Here is an 18,452-nt window from a genome sequence, read left to right on the forward strand (position 1 = left end):
CTCCTTCCCTGCTTTGTGGATTGTTTTCTTCTTGATAGTGATGCCAAGTAAGAGTTGAGGCATTACCTTAAGTATTACATGTGGGAGGCACAGAGTCTTCTCCCAGTGCAATAAAATAGTGAATTTTTTCCACTGGTATTGCTGAGGGTTGCTGCTTCCACCTGAGTTTTATGGTGATGGATATGTCATCACTGGAGCCTGTTTTATTGCCAGCTGAATGTTATATAATAGTTTGTTCCACTATCCCCAGCCTGCCTTAATTCATAAAATTAAGGAAATAGTTTAAAGGCTTTGCACTATACTTCCACATTATTAGTGAATACATGGGATGGAATATGAGATCAGTTCCATACTTATTGCCAGTGCAGTGAGGTGTTTGTACACCTGGTTTCTAAAGAAACTTTGAGAAATGGGATTGGGTGGGACTAAGTGAGAGTAATTCAGTTTGAAGAAGTAAAACCAAGGTGCCAGTGCTGAATGTATTAAAAGTCATCAGTAATCATAATGGCAGTAAGTTCCATTTACAGAATAGAAAAACATTTCTCATTTTAATTGTGTTATAGTCATTGTCTTTCACTTCTTAGCAATTAGGAAAATGCAAAGAAATAAAAAAGCACAACTGGTTTGAAGCTTAGCAACCATTAGCATTGATCTTCCCTGGTTTGTTTAAATATATGCATTTAGTTACCAAAATAAACAAGTACCCATATAGACTGATTTCATAGTTCTAGGATTTACTTTCTTTTTTCCACAGCTATCTTGTGACACACCTAATTAAAATCTACTGCTTAGTTCCCCTTTGAATATAATAAAACCCTGCCTTATTCTTTCTGTCAGTTTAATCCCTCTTTCTTTTTCATTGACACATTTCTAATACCTTTGCAGACAGGCCAGACACTTCTGCTTCATCTGTACTGAATCCACATGCTTAACACCTTTTGACAAAATGGATGTGGCCTCCCTGTGGCTTGGAATTGATATACACTGTCAAAAAGGGTTTTCTGAATGGTCTTTCTCTGTCACCTTTACCAGATTTTTATCCTGTGTTGTAGAAATGTGCAGTTTAATGTTGCATTTCAAATCATTTTTGCCTGAAAAAGTGTGTAATGGAATCAGGGTGTCCCCTGAATACTCCTAACAGTTGGAGATGTCTCTTTGTTTTGAACAGCAGAATCCCAATAGACCTGTGACAGCAGTGGAATTACACTCTTGACCTTGTTCACTAAAGTGTTGCTTTGTCTGTATGATGAAATGAGAGTAACCAACAAGAGCTTCCTCTGAAATGTATGAGTTTCCTTTGTTAGTTTCTCATAAGAAACAGAAACGGCACTGTGCAATTTTCAGCTGATTGTATTTTTCACAAAAGAAAAAACAAACAAAAATAAACCCAAAATCCTGCTTGATTCAAGGAGAGCTGGTAGTTGTTAGGCATATTAAAAATGCAAAAGCAGTTGATATATCAATGTTTTCCTTAAGCCAGTGTTGTTGCTACACCCTGAGCATCACAGCAGCAGTACAGTGCAGTGGTAGATTTTTATCCTGTTGTTGCTTCATTCTCCATGGATTTTAAATCAAATGTATACTAAGGCACCAAATAAAATTTCTAAGTATTGAATCTGAATATAGAAAAAACCCATATACCTAATGTTCTATGTGAATTTAGGTGATTGTTATGGACTACACAGTTGTGTCAATTCAAAAGATAAATACACTGTTTTCTGCAGATGCACATGCAGCCTTTTAAGCTCCTGGTGTTTCTTTTCATTTGCCTGTAACTGAGGAGACATAGACAGCTGTAGGATTTGCCATGAGTGCCAGTCCTGCCTTGTGCATTGAGCCACTGGCACATCTCTTGCTCTCCATTTACTTATTCACGGTCTGGCTTCTCTCTGGAGCAGAAGAACTCAAGAGGCCAGAAAAGATACAAAATCAGATTTTTGTTTCTTCCATTTTAGGCTACTTCAGCTGTGTTTTGGGGAGATTTTTCTCCAAAATATTCTTGTTTACTTTAGTTCTGGGATAGTGAACATACGTTCATTGACATGCAGAGCACGTGAAATGCAATGGCAGGTACAAGCTTGTAGTTCCTGTGGGTGAGGAGTTAGCGTTCAAAAGAGAGGAAAGGACTCGGGGAAGTCTAGTTTGTTTTTAGAAGAGATCAGAATAAGTGACTTACTGGCCTCTGTGGCCTCAAGACTTCGGAGCAGTTTCTTACTGTAGACAATGCTGTGTGGAGAGGGCATCAGAGCATGAAGGGCAATGCACTGAGGAGGCTGCAGATCTGTGACTCCTGATTTCCAATCCTGCCAAAAAAAGCTTTTGTTTTTTTAATTACTATTTCATTGGTGATATAAATTAATCATTGGTATGGGTCTGAAGCAACCTTGTCATCAGAGAATATTTGGTTAGTGTTGACATACTTGTTTCTCTGCAAACATGAATCATCCATCTGCCTTTGGCAGGCTCGCCCTGTGGCTCTGCTATAATGTGTTTCACCAGTGTGGTGGAAATTAAAATGTCACTATTAAACATGGCAAAATCAGATGCTGTCTGGGAACTGCGTCTATTCAAGGAGTTCTTGCTTCCTATGTAGTTATTTCTGACAGTTTAATGGGACAGCTGTATTCTGGCATAAAACAATACGTTCATATATCCTCAATACATGGGGAGTTAAATGCTTTCAGAACACTATTTCCTTGCATACATGAGTGTTTCATGCATGGCAGAAGCAGTAATGCTCATGTAACACCATGTTGCTGCTTAGGCCATTAGGAAGTGTAAAATCAAAATTAATTGTCCTGCAGGACCATATAGAGTGGGTCTCTAAAAGCAGTTGCTGGAGCTGTTTGCAGCTGCTGCATCAGCCAGGCTCCTTCCTCGTGAGCAGTTATTGACTCTGGGCTATTGAATTCAGGGCTCTGGAGGTTGCTCGGTGGAAAAAGCCTTCAGTTGCTGCTTGGCAGCTCTGTCACTGCAAGGTCACGGAAAGGGCACGTCAGTCTCCAAACCCAATTAGGGCCTTATTTGGCACCTTTTCAATCACAGGGGAAAACCCTACTGAGCAGGGTGGCTCCCCGGCCAGGCTTTTTCACCCAGTCTCCTCAGTGAGACAGCCAACAAATGTGTCCCTTTTTGCCACTTGAGCCATCAGAAATACACTTTGCTGTCGTGAAACAGCTAAGTAGTTAGGGCAGAAAGGTAAAGAGCCCAGTACAGGCTTACAAGCTCACCACAGTTGAATTTGGACCAGTGCCTTGTACGTATATGTCTGTGTCCCTCCCTTTACTCATATCTAGAGCTGTCTCATTCCTCAGATCAAATCATTTGACTCTTATGAACAGCTGTAACTTGCAAGTTGAACAAAGTCCAACTGCTGAAAACATTAATGAAAAACATAAAACTCTCTTTTACCACGTATCAACAGTATTGCTTTAATTCCACCCACTCTGAAGATTTTTTTGTGTGTGTGTGCTAGGTTGTGCTTTTCATCCCAGGTGGCTGCCAATTCTGGTGAAAATAAGTTGAGCTGTGAAAGGTTGACCCACTCGCCTCTGAATTGCTTTTTATATGATGTGAGCCCCTCAGGGCCAAATTCTACCCACAGAAGTGAGAATGACAGCTATCAAAATATATATGAAGCATGCCAATGTGCACAAAGAAAAAGGTGAACCCCAGACTGGTCTGAGTGGTCTTTAAAATATGGATTTCCTGTGAAATGGTGCTTAAAGGGGAAGCAAAGAATAATTAGAAAATTAGCCTGATGTACTAGCAGTTATATCAATGTGTGGTTTTATATTAGCTCTTTCAGACAAGCAAAAGATCAGAAAATCCCTTATGATTTGCTTAAACTAGTGTTTAAAATTTGGTTTAGAGTCTGATCAGCTTCTTTCATCAGTCTAGTCTAGACTATTGCCAGAGTACATACTCTGTACTAAACCTACAGACCCCTTAGGTGGAGGCCTACTCCACCTGAATCAAATAACTTTTTAATAAGTTATATAAAATGTTCACTGTCTGAGTAAATGAATCTCATTCAAAGATGAATACCTTAGGAACTGCAAAAATAAAAGCAAAAGTGTTGTTGCAGAAGAGAGGTGTTAGAATTCTTAATTCGTATTTAAATTACTGTCTCAGAAATGCAAAAGAAAAATTTTCAGCAAACTTTTATTATTTTTGATTGGATAGGCATTTTTGTAAGTCTGTACTCAGATTCCCTAAAGGAGGAAAAAATGTGTCAAAAATTATGCACAAATTTTTTTAGGAAATTAAGCACATGCAACTACCATGTCTATCCTAAGTACACAATATTGGTTTTAATTAAGGGCCAGGGGGAACCTTCAGTATGTAGGATGCACTCTTGCCACCTCTAATTTCTACACAGGATTATTTGCAAGGAAGTGAAGAGCAGTAAGACGTGAAGCCCAAGAGCAGTAAATTTGTTCCCTTTCAAAGCAAAGCCATTTGTTTTCCTGTCATTGCCAGAGCTTCTTCCCACATCTGCCATTGTTGTACCATCCTGAACCTGTCTGTTCTTTGCCACATGAATCTCAGGAATGTGAACAGTTCATTTACTCATAGATAATGCTGCTGCCTTTTGCATACTAGCAGTAGTAGATGACAATTTGGAGGCAATTTTAGTCCAATGACCAATCCACAAGACTTGGAAATCTGTCCAATGACACTAGTTTTAGAAATTCAGGTTTGTACCTGAGTTGGTTTTCTCAAGATGCCTGTGTTTTGAATTGAGAAGTTTAAGTTTTCAGTCTTTGTGTGCCTACCATATTTGTTGGTTGCATTCCAGTGGCATCAGAACACCTGGCATAGAGGCAATGACAGCAAATCGATCAAATGATCAAGGGAAGTAAGCTAGCTCATGCATAGGACATCAGTGGGGTGAAAATATCACAGAAATGGGAACATTTAAAACATAGAGAAACTGGAATCCAAGTGGCAAATACTTCTTTTAGCTACACCAAATTCTGTCTATGTTCAAGAGGAGAGCTGTTTATCCAAACACTGAATTAATCTACTGATGGCTGAGAAACAGTTCCACAGCAGGTATTAAAGTCTTTGGGATGATAGATAGTTTATCAAAAGTGCCAGGCATTGCTCTACTTACAGAGCTGCCTAAATAATGGAAAGATAAAGGAACATAGTTCTGTAAGTGAATACATGAATGCAGAATGTAGTAGAAATATTAAGTGAATTCTTCCCTCCTTCCAGCCAGTGGCATTACACCAGTGAAAGATTGGACCATATTTTGTGTGCAGCATATCAGATTGTTAAGAGGCAACAGGCAGATGTTTGAGAAAATTTTCTCTCTGCAATTTGCAGAACTGTGTACAAAATCTCCTGTCTAATCTACAGTCATACCATTACCTGCCATCTTTCAGCAGGTAACTAGTTAAATTTGTGCTAAATAGGATTTGCTTTGCTATTTCCATTTAATGTTGGAGTAGAAATGTTCTGACATGACATATGACCAATTAATGATTGGAAAGTGCTTGGATGAGTCATTTGAAGCCAGTAGTTTAGACAGTGTCAGCCACAACTGTTATTAAAACCTGCAAAGAGTTGTTCTACAATCAGTGATTCTTCAGCATCTCCTCTGGGTGTCTGCATTTCACTTAATAAAGATACCCTGTAGACATCAATTGAAATAACTCTTGCCTTTGTTGCTTGGATGTTTTTGTGGGCTCTAAAATGAACTCAGCTTATACAAGTACACTTTGTTACCCAGCCTAAAGGATGCAGGGCAGGAATTATCCTGTTCTGCTGACAACCTCAGTAGAAAAGAAATGGCATTATTTGACTGTAATTCTGAAGAGAATAAGAGTGTGACTGTACCCTGTGGTTTTCTGGGGGTTTTTTACTTATTTTTTTCTGTGCTGATGATGTTTTATTACTTTTACAGAGCTATAATAATCCGAAATGGTGAAGTCATTCCAATGTCTTCAGAATTCACTCCAGAGACTGAACGCCAGCGACTTCAGTATCTGGTAAGAGACCTGAGGACCAAATCAAGTGCTGCTGATGACAAGCATTGCCCACTAATGTCAAAGGCTTAGAGAAATGCTGCTGAGTTGCTGTGGCTCAGTGAAGGATGATGTGTCCACTGAACACCAGTGACTGATCATGTATGTCTTTAAGCCATCAGCAGATGTGGAGAAAATCCTGGTGGTGCAAATCTCAGTGAAAGGAGTATTACCTCTTCAGCAAAGGCCATCAATTAGCGTGGCTATGCTCGTGTACATTGTTCAGCTGCAGACCCTGCACACTGGTGTTGGATTTTGAGAACTCAGACACAGAGTTAACGAGCCACACGTGTATTTCAATCCATCCCAGTGCTTGCTGTGTGACAGTATGAAATACCACAGACTGCTCATTGTATGTGAGTGATATTGCAGAGTTCAATTAATTTACTCAAACAGTATGCCAGCAGTATCTCCATCAGAAGAAAGATATCCAACTTAGAGGTGATCTCAGTGAACATTAGTAGCTGCAGGATAGGATGGATCAAAGATTAGTTTTATTTACTGTAGCAGCGCCCATAAAGCTGGGACAGGGTGACTAGCTGGGCACACATGGGATGCTTTATTGACCAAGCTGTGTTGGCTGATAAGCTGCCTGAGGAATATAAGTTAAAATGTATAGTGTTATTTTTCATACAAACCATCCTGTTACTTTTTAAGGTTTTCTTCAATGGACAGATCAGTTGGTTGAAGTCAATTAGTTGTTTGTCAGAACGTAATTTCTAACATGGCTGAGAGATTTCCTTTGTGCTTCTTCTGTTTCTTTTAGAAATTTAAGCTTCAGCCAAGGTGGGGTCACTCTCAGCCTTGCCTGACTTAAGGTGGACAGGCCAAGGCTAGCAATGTTCCCAGGTCTTAAGGTGTTTTTTATTTTCAGCCTCGTTTTTCACTGTGGTTTGAAACTAGACAAAATCCCAGTGTTTGAAAGGCAGAGGTAGAAGGTTTTAAAGAAAAAATTGTGTTTCCTCAATTGTCACATTTAATTTTTTTTCAGTCAGATTCATTGGCTTGAAGCTGAAAATTTCAGAGGAAATACTGCTTTGGGACTATTCATATTCAGAGAACCAAATGGAAAAGAGGCCTAATAAATATTTACAATTCAGTTACATTTAAAATAATTTGTTTGCCTCTAAAATAAAAGGTATCTTTAGCATCTAGGGAGTCTGCTACTACTGTAGGAAATATGAGATAAAACATTGCCTACAAGGGTTTTTGTTTTCTCTTTTGATGTCCTTTCTGGCTTAAATTTGAAACCAGTTGCTGATCTGAAAAGCATTTCTGCTGTTTCCTGTGGAAAATTCCTTTACCTTTGTTTGTCTATTTTAATTCTGTATGTAACAAATATGCCAGGTCTACGGGTATCATGTTCAAAGAGAATACATGCAAGACAGCAAGACCGTGAAACAAAATTACAGATAATTTCAAACACAGCATTCCCTAAGTAAGATTTTTACCCTTGTGTTTAAAAAAAGAAAAATAAAAAGATGACTTCAAACTTCTTGCAAAGTTGGCATAAGCATTACACTCCAAAGTTTGCATCTATCTTGCTAATTAGATCCCAATTAATCCTCTTATCACTTGTCTGTCCCCAGGTTCTATTAGTCTGTGTTTCTACCACCAACATCTCTTGTCTCTTTTTCTGTCTGAAAGCTATTTACTTGGAGTCTATTTTCTTACTTGCAGTTAAAGCTGAGTTTCTTTGTTTCAAATATGTTGTGCTTCAAATATGTTCTTCCTGCACGATAGGAAGAAAATCCATAATCACTTTAGCATTAATATTTTACTTGGTAAATGCAGAGATCCTGTTCACTATGAGGAAGTTACTGTACAAGCAAAGGGAGAGTATAGATTTACAGCCTGCAAGCTGTTCCCTGTGCAGCAGACACTTTTGGTGCTGTCAGAATGAAGGAGCTTCCATCTGCCTAAATTTAGTGCCTGTTGATTCCTTCAGTCACGTGGGATGTTCTTTTAGGCCCTCTTTCCTGAGCCTTAATTCCTGTGTGGAAAGAAGTCCATGGGATAATGAGTTGTTCAGGTCATGTGAGTATCTTATATGAAGTCCTCCAATCTAGTCTTAGACAAAACTGTGCTTCAGCTAATACTGATTGAGTAACTAAGAGGGGAGAGAAGCAAATGGAAGCAAAAGGACTTGCCTGTCCTGGCAAGTTTATTGCCATGCATCCAAGAATTACCTTGGCAGTAGGCCTCTGGCATGGACACCTGAAAAGAACAAGTTATCTATCCATCCATTCTGACTTTGAAGCCACTCTGAGCCTGGTCATCACTCCATAGGAGGGCAGTGGTGGGGCAGCATCCAGCTGCAGACTTCAGGCTGGCTATATGATAGAGACAGACTTCTGTGTCAGGCAGCTTGTGAGAGTATTGCAGAAGACAATCAATCATTCAGTCAGAGAGCACTTCTTAAGTTGTAAAATGTGAAAGCTTTGCACCAGTATTCCCTTGATCCTTCAGTTTCTGCAGAGGTTCAGTGCACCATGTTGCTTCCCTTCCACTGGTGGGCATTCAAACGCCTCCTTCTGAATTTGTGTAGCAAATTCTGTAGCAGGAGACTTCCACACATCTCTTGGGAAAAGTCCTAACTTCCCGAATCAGTGTATCTTGAAGGAAAAAAAAAATCCAGTATTTACTGGGAACTGCTCTGGTAGATTCAGCAGTTGTGCAGGCAGTGACAGCCAGAAGCAATTTTTCTTTCATCTTCTGAGGAGACTATTAATTTCAGTCATGATAGTCTAAATTGCAACAGTAAATAGGATAGATTTTGTTACTTATTCCCTTGGAAAATGTGTTTAAAATGAATGGTGAATTGAGTGTACTGCAGATGGGTGTATTTCTATTAGTTACTGAAATTTACACTTTCAAGATGTCATGTGAGGTCAATGTGGTGTTTGTAGCATCTTCACGTGTGCAGCCAAAGAGCCCTTCTAAAGTTCACCAGAAAGGTTACACCACTTCTACCAGTGCAGGTGTCACTGCTAGCAGAGACTGGGTGGCCACCAGTGCCAGTGACTATGGGTGCTCTTTGTGTTTGCCACCATTCAAGCAAAGGTTCATGAGCCCAGATAGTCATGGGCTCAAAGGGGATCTATTCTTATTTTGTTGCTCAGGTGAGGATAATAGTGACACTAATATTCACCTGCTGAAGGATGCCTGCAGAACCTGAGCCTGAAGAGGAAATGAACCTAGATCTCCTAAATGTCCAGTCAGCACTTCAATTGCAAGTCAGTCAAGATGTAATTCACTTACAGTTTTGGCTCCCTGTATCACCCAGCATAGAATTACTTCAGCCATTTGACACAGTGGATGATGCTGTGGTAAAGGAGATGTGTGATTCCATGGAAGGGGTCCTGGCCTTTCACAAGATGAGAGACCAATCAAGAGATGGATTTGGCTTCTAGTCTTTTCCTTCCTTTTGCCACCACATCCTTTAATTTTAATCTCTCTTTGTTTTAAATGTGTCCCTATGATAATGGCTGAGTTATTTGCAAAACTTCTGGGTGCGCTGGGCTGTGCATGCTGTTTTGAGCAGTAGTCCCATATAGTGGAATATTCTTTTGGAGAAAAGGGCACAATATAATAAAAGTATAACGTTGTAAGATAATAGCTGGTGTAGGGGAAAGCAGCAAATCTGAAAATAGCAGAGAATGCAGTGAAATCACTAGTGCCAGCGACTTTCCAGGGCAGTGCCTACTGAAGGAGTGGAAAAGGCAGTGGCAGGCCTTACTGAGTTGCAGATAAGATACATGCAGTGTTTCCTGCTGCCTAATTAACTGGCATGCTAGTGTGTAAGTCTAGGTTTATCTTAATTTCATGTTTGCTTTTTTAATCACCAGGAAACACAGCAGGAAGTAAATGCCCTTTTTAAACAACCATGACTAATATTTCTTTGAGTGAACTTCATTTTAAACAACTAATTTTGAATGCAATGCATCCATCCACAAAACACACCATAAAATGGCAGAGTACCAAAAACACACAATGCAGACTATGCCAGATTTATGCCAAAAAGCTCTAACAGCTTCTGAAAGAGAAAATACGACAAATGTTCCAGTTCCATAACACAGAATGACAATGTTGTCTGAAAATACCTCATAAGGATACAGGAAGTGTTTGGTCACCACACTATTTGTTAAATTTCAGGTTCTCTGAGTGGTGTTTCTGATCTGAGGTTCCGGCAAATTGAGACTAAACAAATTAAAAAATGGAAGATACATTGTGTCATCAAAGGTGAAATTCTGGTAGTTAGTTCACTTATCTTTTTTTGTTGTTGTTTGATCACTTGAGGGGATTTCATGGTTCTGCATGTCTATCTGTTTGAAAGTTCTGTAGATTTTTAAGGTATTCCTTTTTGTTTATTTTCTGGTTCTGCTGCCCAGCATGGTTTTCTTGAGGTGGGAAGAAGAGCCCTGCCTTGTACATGGAGAACAGTTCTCAACAAACCCAATTGGAAGCTGCAACTGAGTTTTGTAGTAGAACATTCTTCTCTCTGTAGAATTACCAGTGAAGCATCAAAATTGACAGTTTAAAAATGGTAAAAAATATGGAAAATTAAATAAATAAAGCAAAGCACAACAAAAATCCCCATTTCTTCACATAAGAATTCAGATCTCAGACACCAGAAGGTTCCAAATTGCTCTTTTCCCTCTGTTTCACTGACGCCAAAAATATTAGAATCAAGTTAAGATCCCTGGATTGTAAATCAAGCATTGAGGCTTGGCGGCGGAAGAGAAGTCTTATTTGAACATTAGCAGTCCACTGGTAACTGTGCCAGCTTTATTAATCTTATTTCAGTTATGACCTCAGTCTTTCCATCTGAGTAAATCTTTATGCAATGCAGTCTCTCCTGGTTGCTTTACCTTTTCATTAAAGAAAATTCTTGGTTTAAAGTGAAAAAAGGTTAAAAGCCTGTAATGTTTTTCTTCTGAACCTCTTCTTCAGACTAGTAATCTCACAATCTGAAGGTTAGATAACTTCATTTTGATATCAGGTGTGATTATTTTTTAAGTATGACCTTGTTTTTTAGGCAGGTGACAGTATTTAGCTGGTAGTGGTTTGTAATGTTTTAATCAAGATAAGCTGTGCAATTTTAAAAGCAAACCAAATTTCACTTTGAATGCAGACTGACTTCATTGTTTACAATATCATAGACCAGAAGAAATTTTAAATATACCAAAACCAATCCAGCTCTTTGTTATCATGTAAAGAAAAAATATCGTTCATATTATGTGATGCATCAAACCATTAGGAATTTTCCATCTTTTTTGCAACTGGAATGAAAATAAATAAAATAAAAAGCTTACGTGTACTTTTAAATGAAGAAGTTCATTTTTCATACTTCCAGAGTTCTGGAAGTATGAAAAGTCTCATGTGGACTAATACTGCTGAACCTCTCAAAAGTCACTAGTGCATCTCAACTATTTCCATAATGAAGAGAGGGATCCAATTAGAGGGCCCTTGACAACAATGTTTGGGTGTAGAAGGGGACCTTGGCTGACTGTAGACTGAAGGAAAAAAATATAATTCCCTTAACTGTACACAGAGAGAATTTGATGGAGTTCCTGTTCCAGGAAGGGATCGTGATGTCAAGATCTCTTGTGTGCTTGAAAGCCACCTCTTGAAAGCAGAATCCAATCTTGTTGGCTACACACAGCAACTTTCCTCAGTCCTGTTCCAACCAAGCTTGAGGTATTTTCTGGAAGGATGTCTGGTGATGGGAACAGGGACAAGCTGATAGAAAGTTAGTGTTGTGATGTGCTGAGCCTGATAGAGCTCCTATTAAATTGAGTGGGAGCAGGCTCAACTCTTAAATGCAGGAAATATTTTATTGTGAACTATCTGCATGACAGATGCCAGGTAGATCAATAAGGGCTTCCAGTGCTTCCTGCTGTTTACCTTTGATGAGCACTAGATTTATGACATATATACAAACTAAACCCCAGCTCATTTCATCTCCCTTGATGGCAGCTGCTGCTGAAGATAAGACAGGCTTTATTGCCTTAACTGGCTGGATGAGGAAAAAGAGTTATCTGCAAAAAGGTTAAGAAATGCAACTTTTTTTCAGTTCCCTAGCCAATTTGACTGTGTCTTTCATAAGAGCTCGTTCACAATGCAGCTTTGCAGAGGAAGAGAGAAAGGCTTGTTTATTTGAGTACTAAAGAAAAAGGAGTGAGATGTATTTCAGAAAGAAGAAATAGAGTATGTTTAGGATTAAACTATCATGTCAAGTGATCTATCTATAAATTCAATCCAAAAATTTACACGGTGGACAAAGAGCCTCATGATGCTGTTGTCTATGGTCAGCTTTGGAGAGCATGAGTCAAAAGCACAACTCTGGCAAAGAGGCCTCCCAACATCTGCAGAGCAGTGCAACACAAAGGACATGAGCAGCATTTGAGCATTAAACCATCAAAGGCCTTAGTTGCAGTTGTGACACAAAACTGCTGCTGCTTTTCTTAAAGTCTGTTTTGGATGAAGGATGTAGTTTTTCAAAAACAAGAAAATAAACTGCTTTGTAGCTTGTGTTTATTTGCAGTGTCGTGTGATGGGGTGCATTTTTCTCAAGGTGGTGACAATTAAAATGTGGTAGCAATGTTAGGTTTTCTGTGTTGCTGGCATAGCTGAACTGTGAGTCAAAAAGCTTGAGCTTCACTACACAATCACCCCTTCAAGTCTCTGCATGGCTTTGTATTTGATCATTCCTTTCTCTCTTGCTGACTTACAAAAGGGCATGTGTTCTGTTTTACAAAGCTCTGCAGACTCCTTCAGGGTCAATGGATGAAGTGTAGTTTAGAGATCCCAAACCTTGAGGAGTAGGGAGAAGAAATGAAGGATTTTGAGGGCAAGACAACTTCTAAGGCTGCATAAGCCTGCTGCTGGATATCAGGCAGGGGCAGAAATGGTGTATGTGCATTGTTTGCTGAAATGGAGCACATCATTGTCCTTATTTGAAAAGAAGGGTAGAGGAGTGGGTGGAATTTGTGTGGGAAGGGACCAGGAAGGGATGGTAATACTAGCTCATTAAAAATAGATGATGTCTAGTTTTATGTGGTATCTGTGGTTTGATTTCTGCCCACAGGCTTACATGCAGCCTCACTTGCTGGGAAATGAATTCACACATCTAGAGTTTCCACGGAGGGTGCAGCGCAAGGAGGTTGGAAAGAGGATGCTGTACCGTGACTTCAACATGACTGGCTGGTAAGAATGTGTCCTTCTCAGCATGGGGTCAGCCTTCTCCCCCAGCCAATGCCTACTTTGTACCTATCTTTGATTAGTGTAAACTGCATCAAACATGGAGGTGTACCTCTGCATACTAAAAGAAAAGGCATTTCCTTCTTTCAGGTGTATCTTTCTTCTAGAAGATAATGTTTTAAATAAGTGGACCTCCCTCCAGAGAGTTCATTGTAGTGTGGGAGCACTACAAAGCGGAGAAAGCATATAAAGCAAAGATGTGCCAGGGGATCTTTCTGAAAGCAAAACAATTTTCCTATCTTGGACATAGTTTTTTATAAATTCTGGATGAGTGGGTCAGACGTTGTCTTTTAAACCAAGACGTTGGGCCCTCATGCCTTACATGCTGAGGAAAGCTTGCAGAAGGGAGGAGCTTCCTCCCTACTCCACTGCAGCTGGCCCTTGGTTTGGATATCCCTTGAGGAATTGTTTTAGACATGGGCCTATCTGAACACAACCAGCCTAAAATGAAAATGCTTGAATGAATAGCATGGACTTAAAGAAGTGAAGACAGAAAGAATGACGTGGGGTTTTTTGCTCCTGGCTAAATGTCTTCATTGTTTTTTCTTCGTTCAAGAGGCTCCTTGGAGAAGCCCTAATCTTTGCTGTTGTGAGTTCTGTGCATGACCTATAAAGGTAAAAGCCCAATATATGCAAATGGTCTTCATTTCCATGACATTTGTGTTTTAGTGTCAGCAGTAAATGTCCTTTCAAGACAAAAAGGAACAGAGGGGTTAAAAAGAAAGCTTATTTTAGGTTTGGAAGTCTGGATGCTCACATACAAGTACAGCTCTACATAACTTTTGCTTTGTTCCATGCTTTATGGACCATAAATATAATTATGTTTTAATGGCAGAATAATGATCTAAGTTTAATATAATCTGAAGTGTTTGTGCAGAACATGTAAATCTGAGAATAACCATCATTGTCTGTCATCTTGAACAGCTGCTAGTAGAATATGCAGTTTCACCCTGAGAATGATGACTTCACATTTTAAAAAGGCTACAGGCATGAGCAAAAGAATAGGAACAGAATGAGAACATTGGATCAACTGAGGACTTAGACAGCAAAACATTTGGAAGATCATGAGACACTCTCCCAATTTCTGCAGAAGGAGGGTTTTTTTGTTAAGCTCCCAGATGTCTCTGGAGACACCAATAAAGAATGGTTTCATGTAGACTTCCAAAAGCTCTTTTTCAAGATGTGACATGCCAGTTGGGAGGAAAAACATGTGGGGGAGAGCTACAGAAGTATCATAGGCCAGGAACTTCCTGAGAAGAGGGCAAGAACAGATTTCTGTCATCATGGCTGGAAAGCAAAGAGGGTTTCTTCAGGTTCATGGGAGTTGTTTTGCATTTCCCTTGTTGGTTAGTGGTCTGGAAAGGAAATGAGGTTGGAATGGTTGAAGTTGCAGCATTGGAAGTTGACACTGCAGCTCTTTTCCTATTAAACAAGAATGACCATGAGGTACTGCAAAGAATTAAGTGATTAACGCAAATGGGCATATAGTGATCAAATTTGGTATTGATAAATACAAAGTAAAGCATGAAGAGGAAAAAACTATTTATGCACACTAGAGGTTCCAAATTGAAAATTCAAAAAAACTCAGTGGAAGTTTTGCTTACTACAGTATTTTTTTCCAGTTCAAATCACCAGCAGAAAGTTGAGATTCATACAGCAATAGACAGTTTAAAAGTTAAGTGAAGGGGTAATCTGTATATTTCTACCTCACTTGTGAATGTATGCATAACACTTTACCTTATCCAAAATGGTCATTATATAGTTAATACTGTTTGGCATTAGAAAAAGGAACAGAAATTCTAAATGTAGAATAATAAGTGAGGTAGAAGAGCTTTCGTAAGTCAGACTGGCAGATTTGATCCAATGTGTTGCTTTTCAATACTGGTTTGTGAACTTTCTTAGCTCTAACATATAGCAGGGAGGAGAAGAAAGTTATTTTCCATTTGATTTTTCTGAATTTCCTGAAATCTAGGACACACGTTGATCCAGTTAGAGATTCTAATATGGTCAATGCAAAAATTGTCACCAGTTCAGTACAAATATGCTTAGCTGTAAGCAGTTATTCTGGAATAAATGTTTGAACTGCGACTTGAAAATTCAAGTCTGAATTCACCACAGTATTGTCCCAGAAAAAGGTGGCCTGTGCCAAGCAGAAGCATGTGGAGACTGTGGTGAGGCTACCTCTCCCTGCTGTTCCTTTTGACTTCTGGATGGAAGTGAAAAATGGGGCCTACATTTTTGTCCTAATAAAAGAATTGGAACCTTTCAGCTGCTCCATATTGCACAACTAGTGCATCAATTACCTCTTTGTTTGGTTGCCTCAGGACAATAAAATGATGAGGAAATTGCTCTATTGCCATACATTTGTGTAAAACAGAGCCCTTCTAAATAAGGATCCATTTCTTTTTGCAAGGTTTCACTGAAGGTGTTTGTTATCCATTGGATGGTATGCAGTGAACCCCTAGGCAGAGGAGAAGCAATCCATTTCTATTTATGTAAAAGTCTGGGTCAATTTTAGTGGCTGTGATTGTGGACAAGACATTAGATTTCCAGTTTGGTGGGCCCTCAGAGGTGATGGTTTGAAGTGGCAGAGGTTTCTTAGCGGCTGTTTTCCACTTCAACGATTTTGCTTCTATTTTCTTCCCTTTCTTATTCCTGGATTCAACTGATGCATCAGGACACAGTGGCCGAGGACATGTCTGTTTTGCATTTGTTTCTAAGGACACTATCTATCATGGAGAATAAATTAGCATATATATTCCTTTTCTAGAAAATGTCAGATGGTGCTTTGGCCAGCCAGAGCTTGATACACTAAAATGCTGCTGAACTTTTATCACATACAATGCAGATGATCAATTGTGTGAATTGTTTTTTGGTCACTAACCTCATTGTGTGTTGACATTTCCACATACATGTAGAGAGATGCAGGTGATATTAGGAAGAAAAAGCAACTCTTACACTTAATTACTTAATCCTTTAGTGAGAGAATGTAGAACACTCTCTGCTTTGATGTTTCCTCAGGAAACTAAACTGGTTTAGTTTACAATTCAGTATAATTTTTGTGTTTTCTATTAGAGGCTGTATGACTTTTTTTTCCTCATTTTTATCCTCCTCCTTTGCTCCAGAGCTTTTCAGATTCTCAACAATGGCTTGGCTTGCCCAGCTTGTTTGGATTACAAAAGATTATTGTCTTTGGGTCTGTTATAATGTATTTGGCCCTTTATTTTTTCTTTCTTTCTTTTTTTTTTTTTCTTTTTCATGTGAAGTTTCCACACTGGCTTTGTCTCCACAGCCCACGGTGGTAGCACAGCTGCCAAGTTTCCCCACAGCATTAGGACAACCACTGATCCAGCAATGTGTGCCACATCACTAGCCCAGGCTGCCTGCAACTGCTTTGAGACCAGCCTTTTCCTTCCCGCTCCAGCTCGCCTACCCTGGCTCCTTTCTTTGCAGTGGCAATTGCAATGAGAAATCATGCTGTATTAAATATATGTAAAATAAATCCCACACTGCTGGGAGCTGACCATGAGCTGCCCTTCCTGCACCCTTGCCCTATGTGTGTTGTGGTTGAACAACGATTGCAAAACGTGCAGTGTAGCTGGCAAGGCATCTTAAGAGCAGTGTGTCCTGCTGAACAAGCTTTCAAGCTGTCTCGAGCCATAATTTGCTGGCAGATATCTGTGTTACTGACAGTCTTTCACAGCTGGGTTCTGGACTGGAATTTCCAAGGCCATGCCTTGCAGAGCTTAGACTTGTATTGGAGAGAGGTGTCCTGGTGGTTTTCACAAGTCTTGGCAATATAAGCATCAGGAGAGACCGAGAGGCCATGATGTAAGCAGAGTCTGGTCAGTGCTAAAAAGTGGGGTGAGTAATCTGAAGTGGAAATGGGGGGGAGGAGGGAAACAGTAGGCCTGGTGACAGCTGCTCCTTTAAAGGACTGCACAGAATTAGTGCTCTCTGTCTCTGGCTTTTATTTAAAGGTAAGACACAGTTGGTCAGATTTCCTTCATGTGTACATCCAGTGTGAACAGTTTGGAGGTATTTTGCTTTGACTATATCCTAGAACCTTCAGAAACTTGGGTTTCTGACTGGCTGTGTGCTTCACTGTGTCTCCTTCCAGAGTTCCCCTCCCAGCCTTCTGTGGGGCTGGAGGAGCCATACAGCACTGTGCTTAACCAAAGGCATCCAGAAGGCACTACCAGTTGGGATCAACTTCAGTGGTTTCAAAATTAATTTTTTGCTCCTCCTTGGAACAGAAACAGTGGCTTTACTGCTGCTTGCACTGAAGTGCAGTTCTTTAAAGGCTTGTATCCAGATCACAGCTTCAGCTATTTGACTTGATTTTAGGATGGCAAAAGAGACCTAGATAACAAGTACGGTTTTTGACCTACTTGTTGGTTGCTTCCTTTGCCCTCCAGAAGAGGCCGAGCTGAGCAGCAAAGCTGAGCTGCACCCCATCTGAAATGGTTTGAGGCAGTGTAGTGCCCACCACACACCATGGGCTGAAGCCAAGGTGGCTGTGAGCAGGGGAATTGGGCACAGTCTCTGAGCGCACCGTCTTTGCAGCAGCAGTGGAGCCCTGGCCAGCTCCGTGTCCGTGTGTCTGGTGAGGGAGTGCGGTGGCACACGGGGTCAGCCCCGAGGGTCAGACCGTGCTGGGGAATCGCCTGCCCGCATGGTTTATTCCAAAGCAGGGAGGCTGGTGCCCTGAGGCAAGCACTAAGCAAAACCTATTTTATTCTAGAGTCAATATTGTCCACTGCCTGGAAAGCTGCCAGCCTGCTCTGCACTCGCCCTTTTCTTTCCAACAGGGAATGTCTTTCAGCCTCTGAGCATCTGATTAAAAAAGCAACTTCACTTTTCAAGCCGTTTTATTTTGTTTGGGATGGATGCCTTTCGCTTTCATTGTGCAGCCCGCCTTGCCGTCTGCGGTTCAGACTCCAGCTCACAAAAACCAGGCTCTCATTAATCACTTATTGGGGATCCAGAATACCCGGTGAGAGCCAATGTACATGTTTTGCTTGGTAATGTGTGAGCTGATTTGAGCAAATATTGCCAATGTGGCCGCTATCTTACTCTTTATTGCTGGGCTCAATGTCCTTTGACAGCACATTCAGGTAGCCTGCCCAAGGAGTGCCTGAGCAGATTGAGAAA

At 40.2% G+C, this 18,452-nt stretch overlaps 1 protein-coding gene across 1 annotated transcript in view; it reads left to right on the plus strand.

Annotated features, from left to right (window-relative positions):
• The window catches only part of PPM1H (protein phosphatase, Mg2+/Mn2+ dependent 1H), a 131,414-nt gene that overhangs the window by 83,228 nt on the left and 29,734 nt on the right, over positions 1-18,452 (plus strand). The window contains exons 5-6 of the mRNA XM_071423520.1: positions 5,915-5,999; positions 13,126-13,244. Coding sequence (XP_071279621.1) covers positions 5,915-5,999; positions 13,126-13,244 — 204 coding nt within the window. The remainder of the gene's footprint in view (positions 1-5,914; positions 6,000-13,125; positions 13,245-18,452) is intronic.

The sequence above is a fragment of the Agelaius tricolor genome, unplaced genomic scaffold (genome assembly GCF_023055355.1).
Source record: "Agelaius tricolor isolate 1412-34295 unplaced genomic scaffold, bAgeTri1.0.p SCAF_3, whole genome shotgun sequence".
NCBI lineage: Eukaryota > Metazoa > Chordata > Aves > Passeriformes > Icteridae > Agelaius > Agelaius tricolor.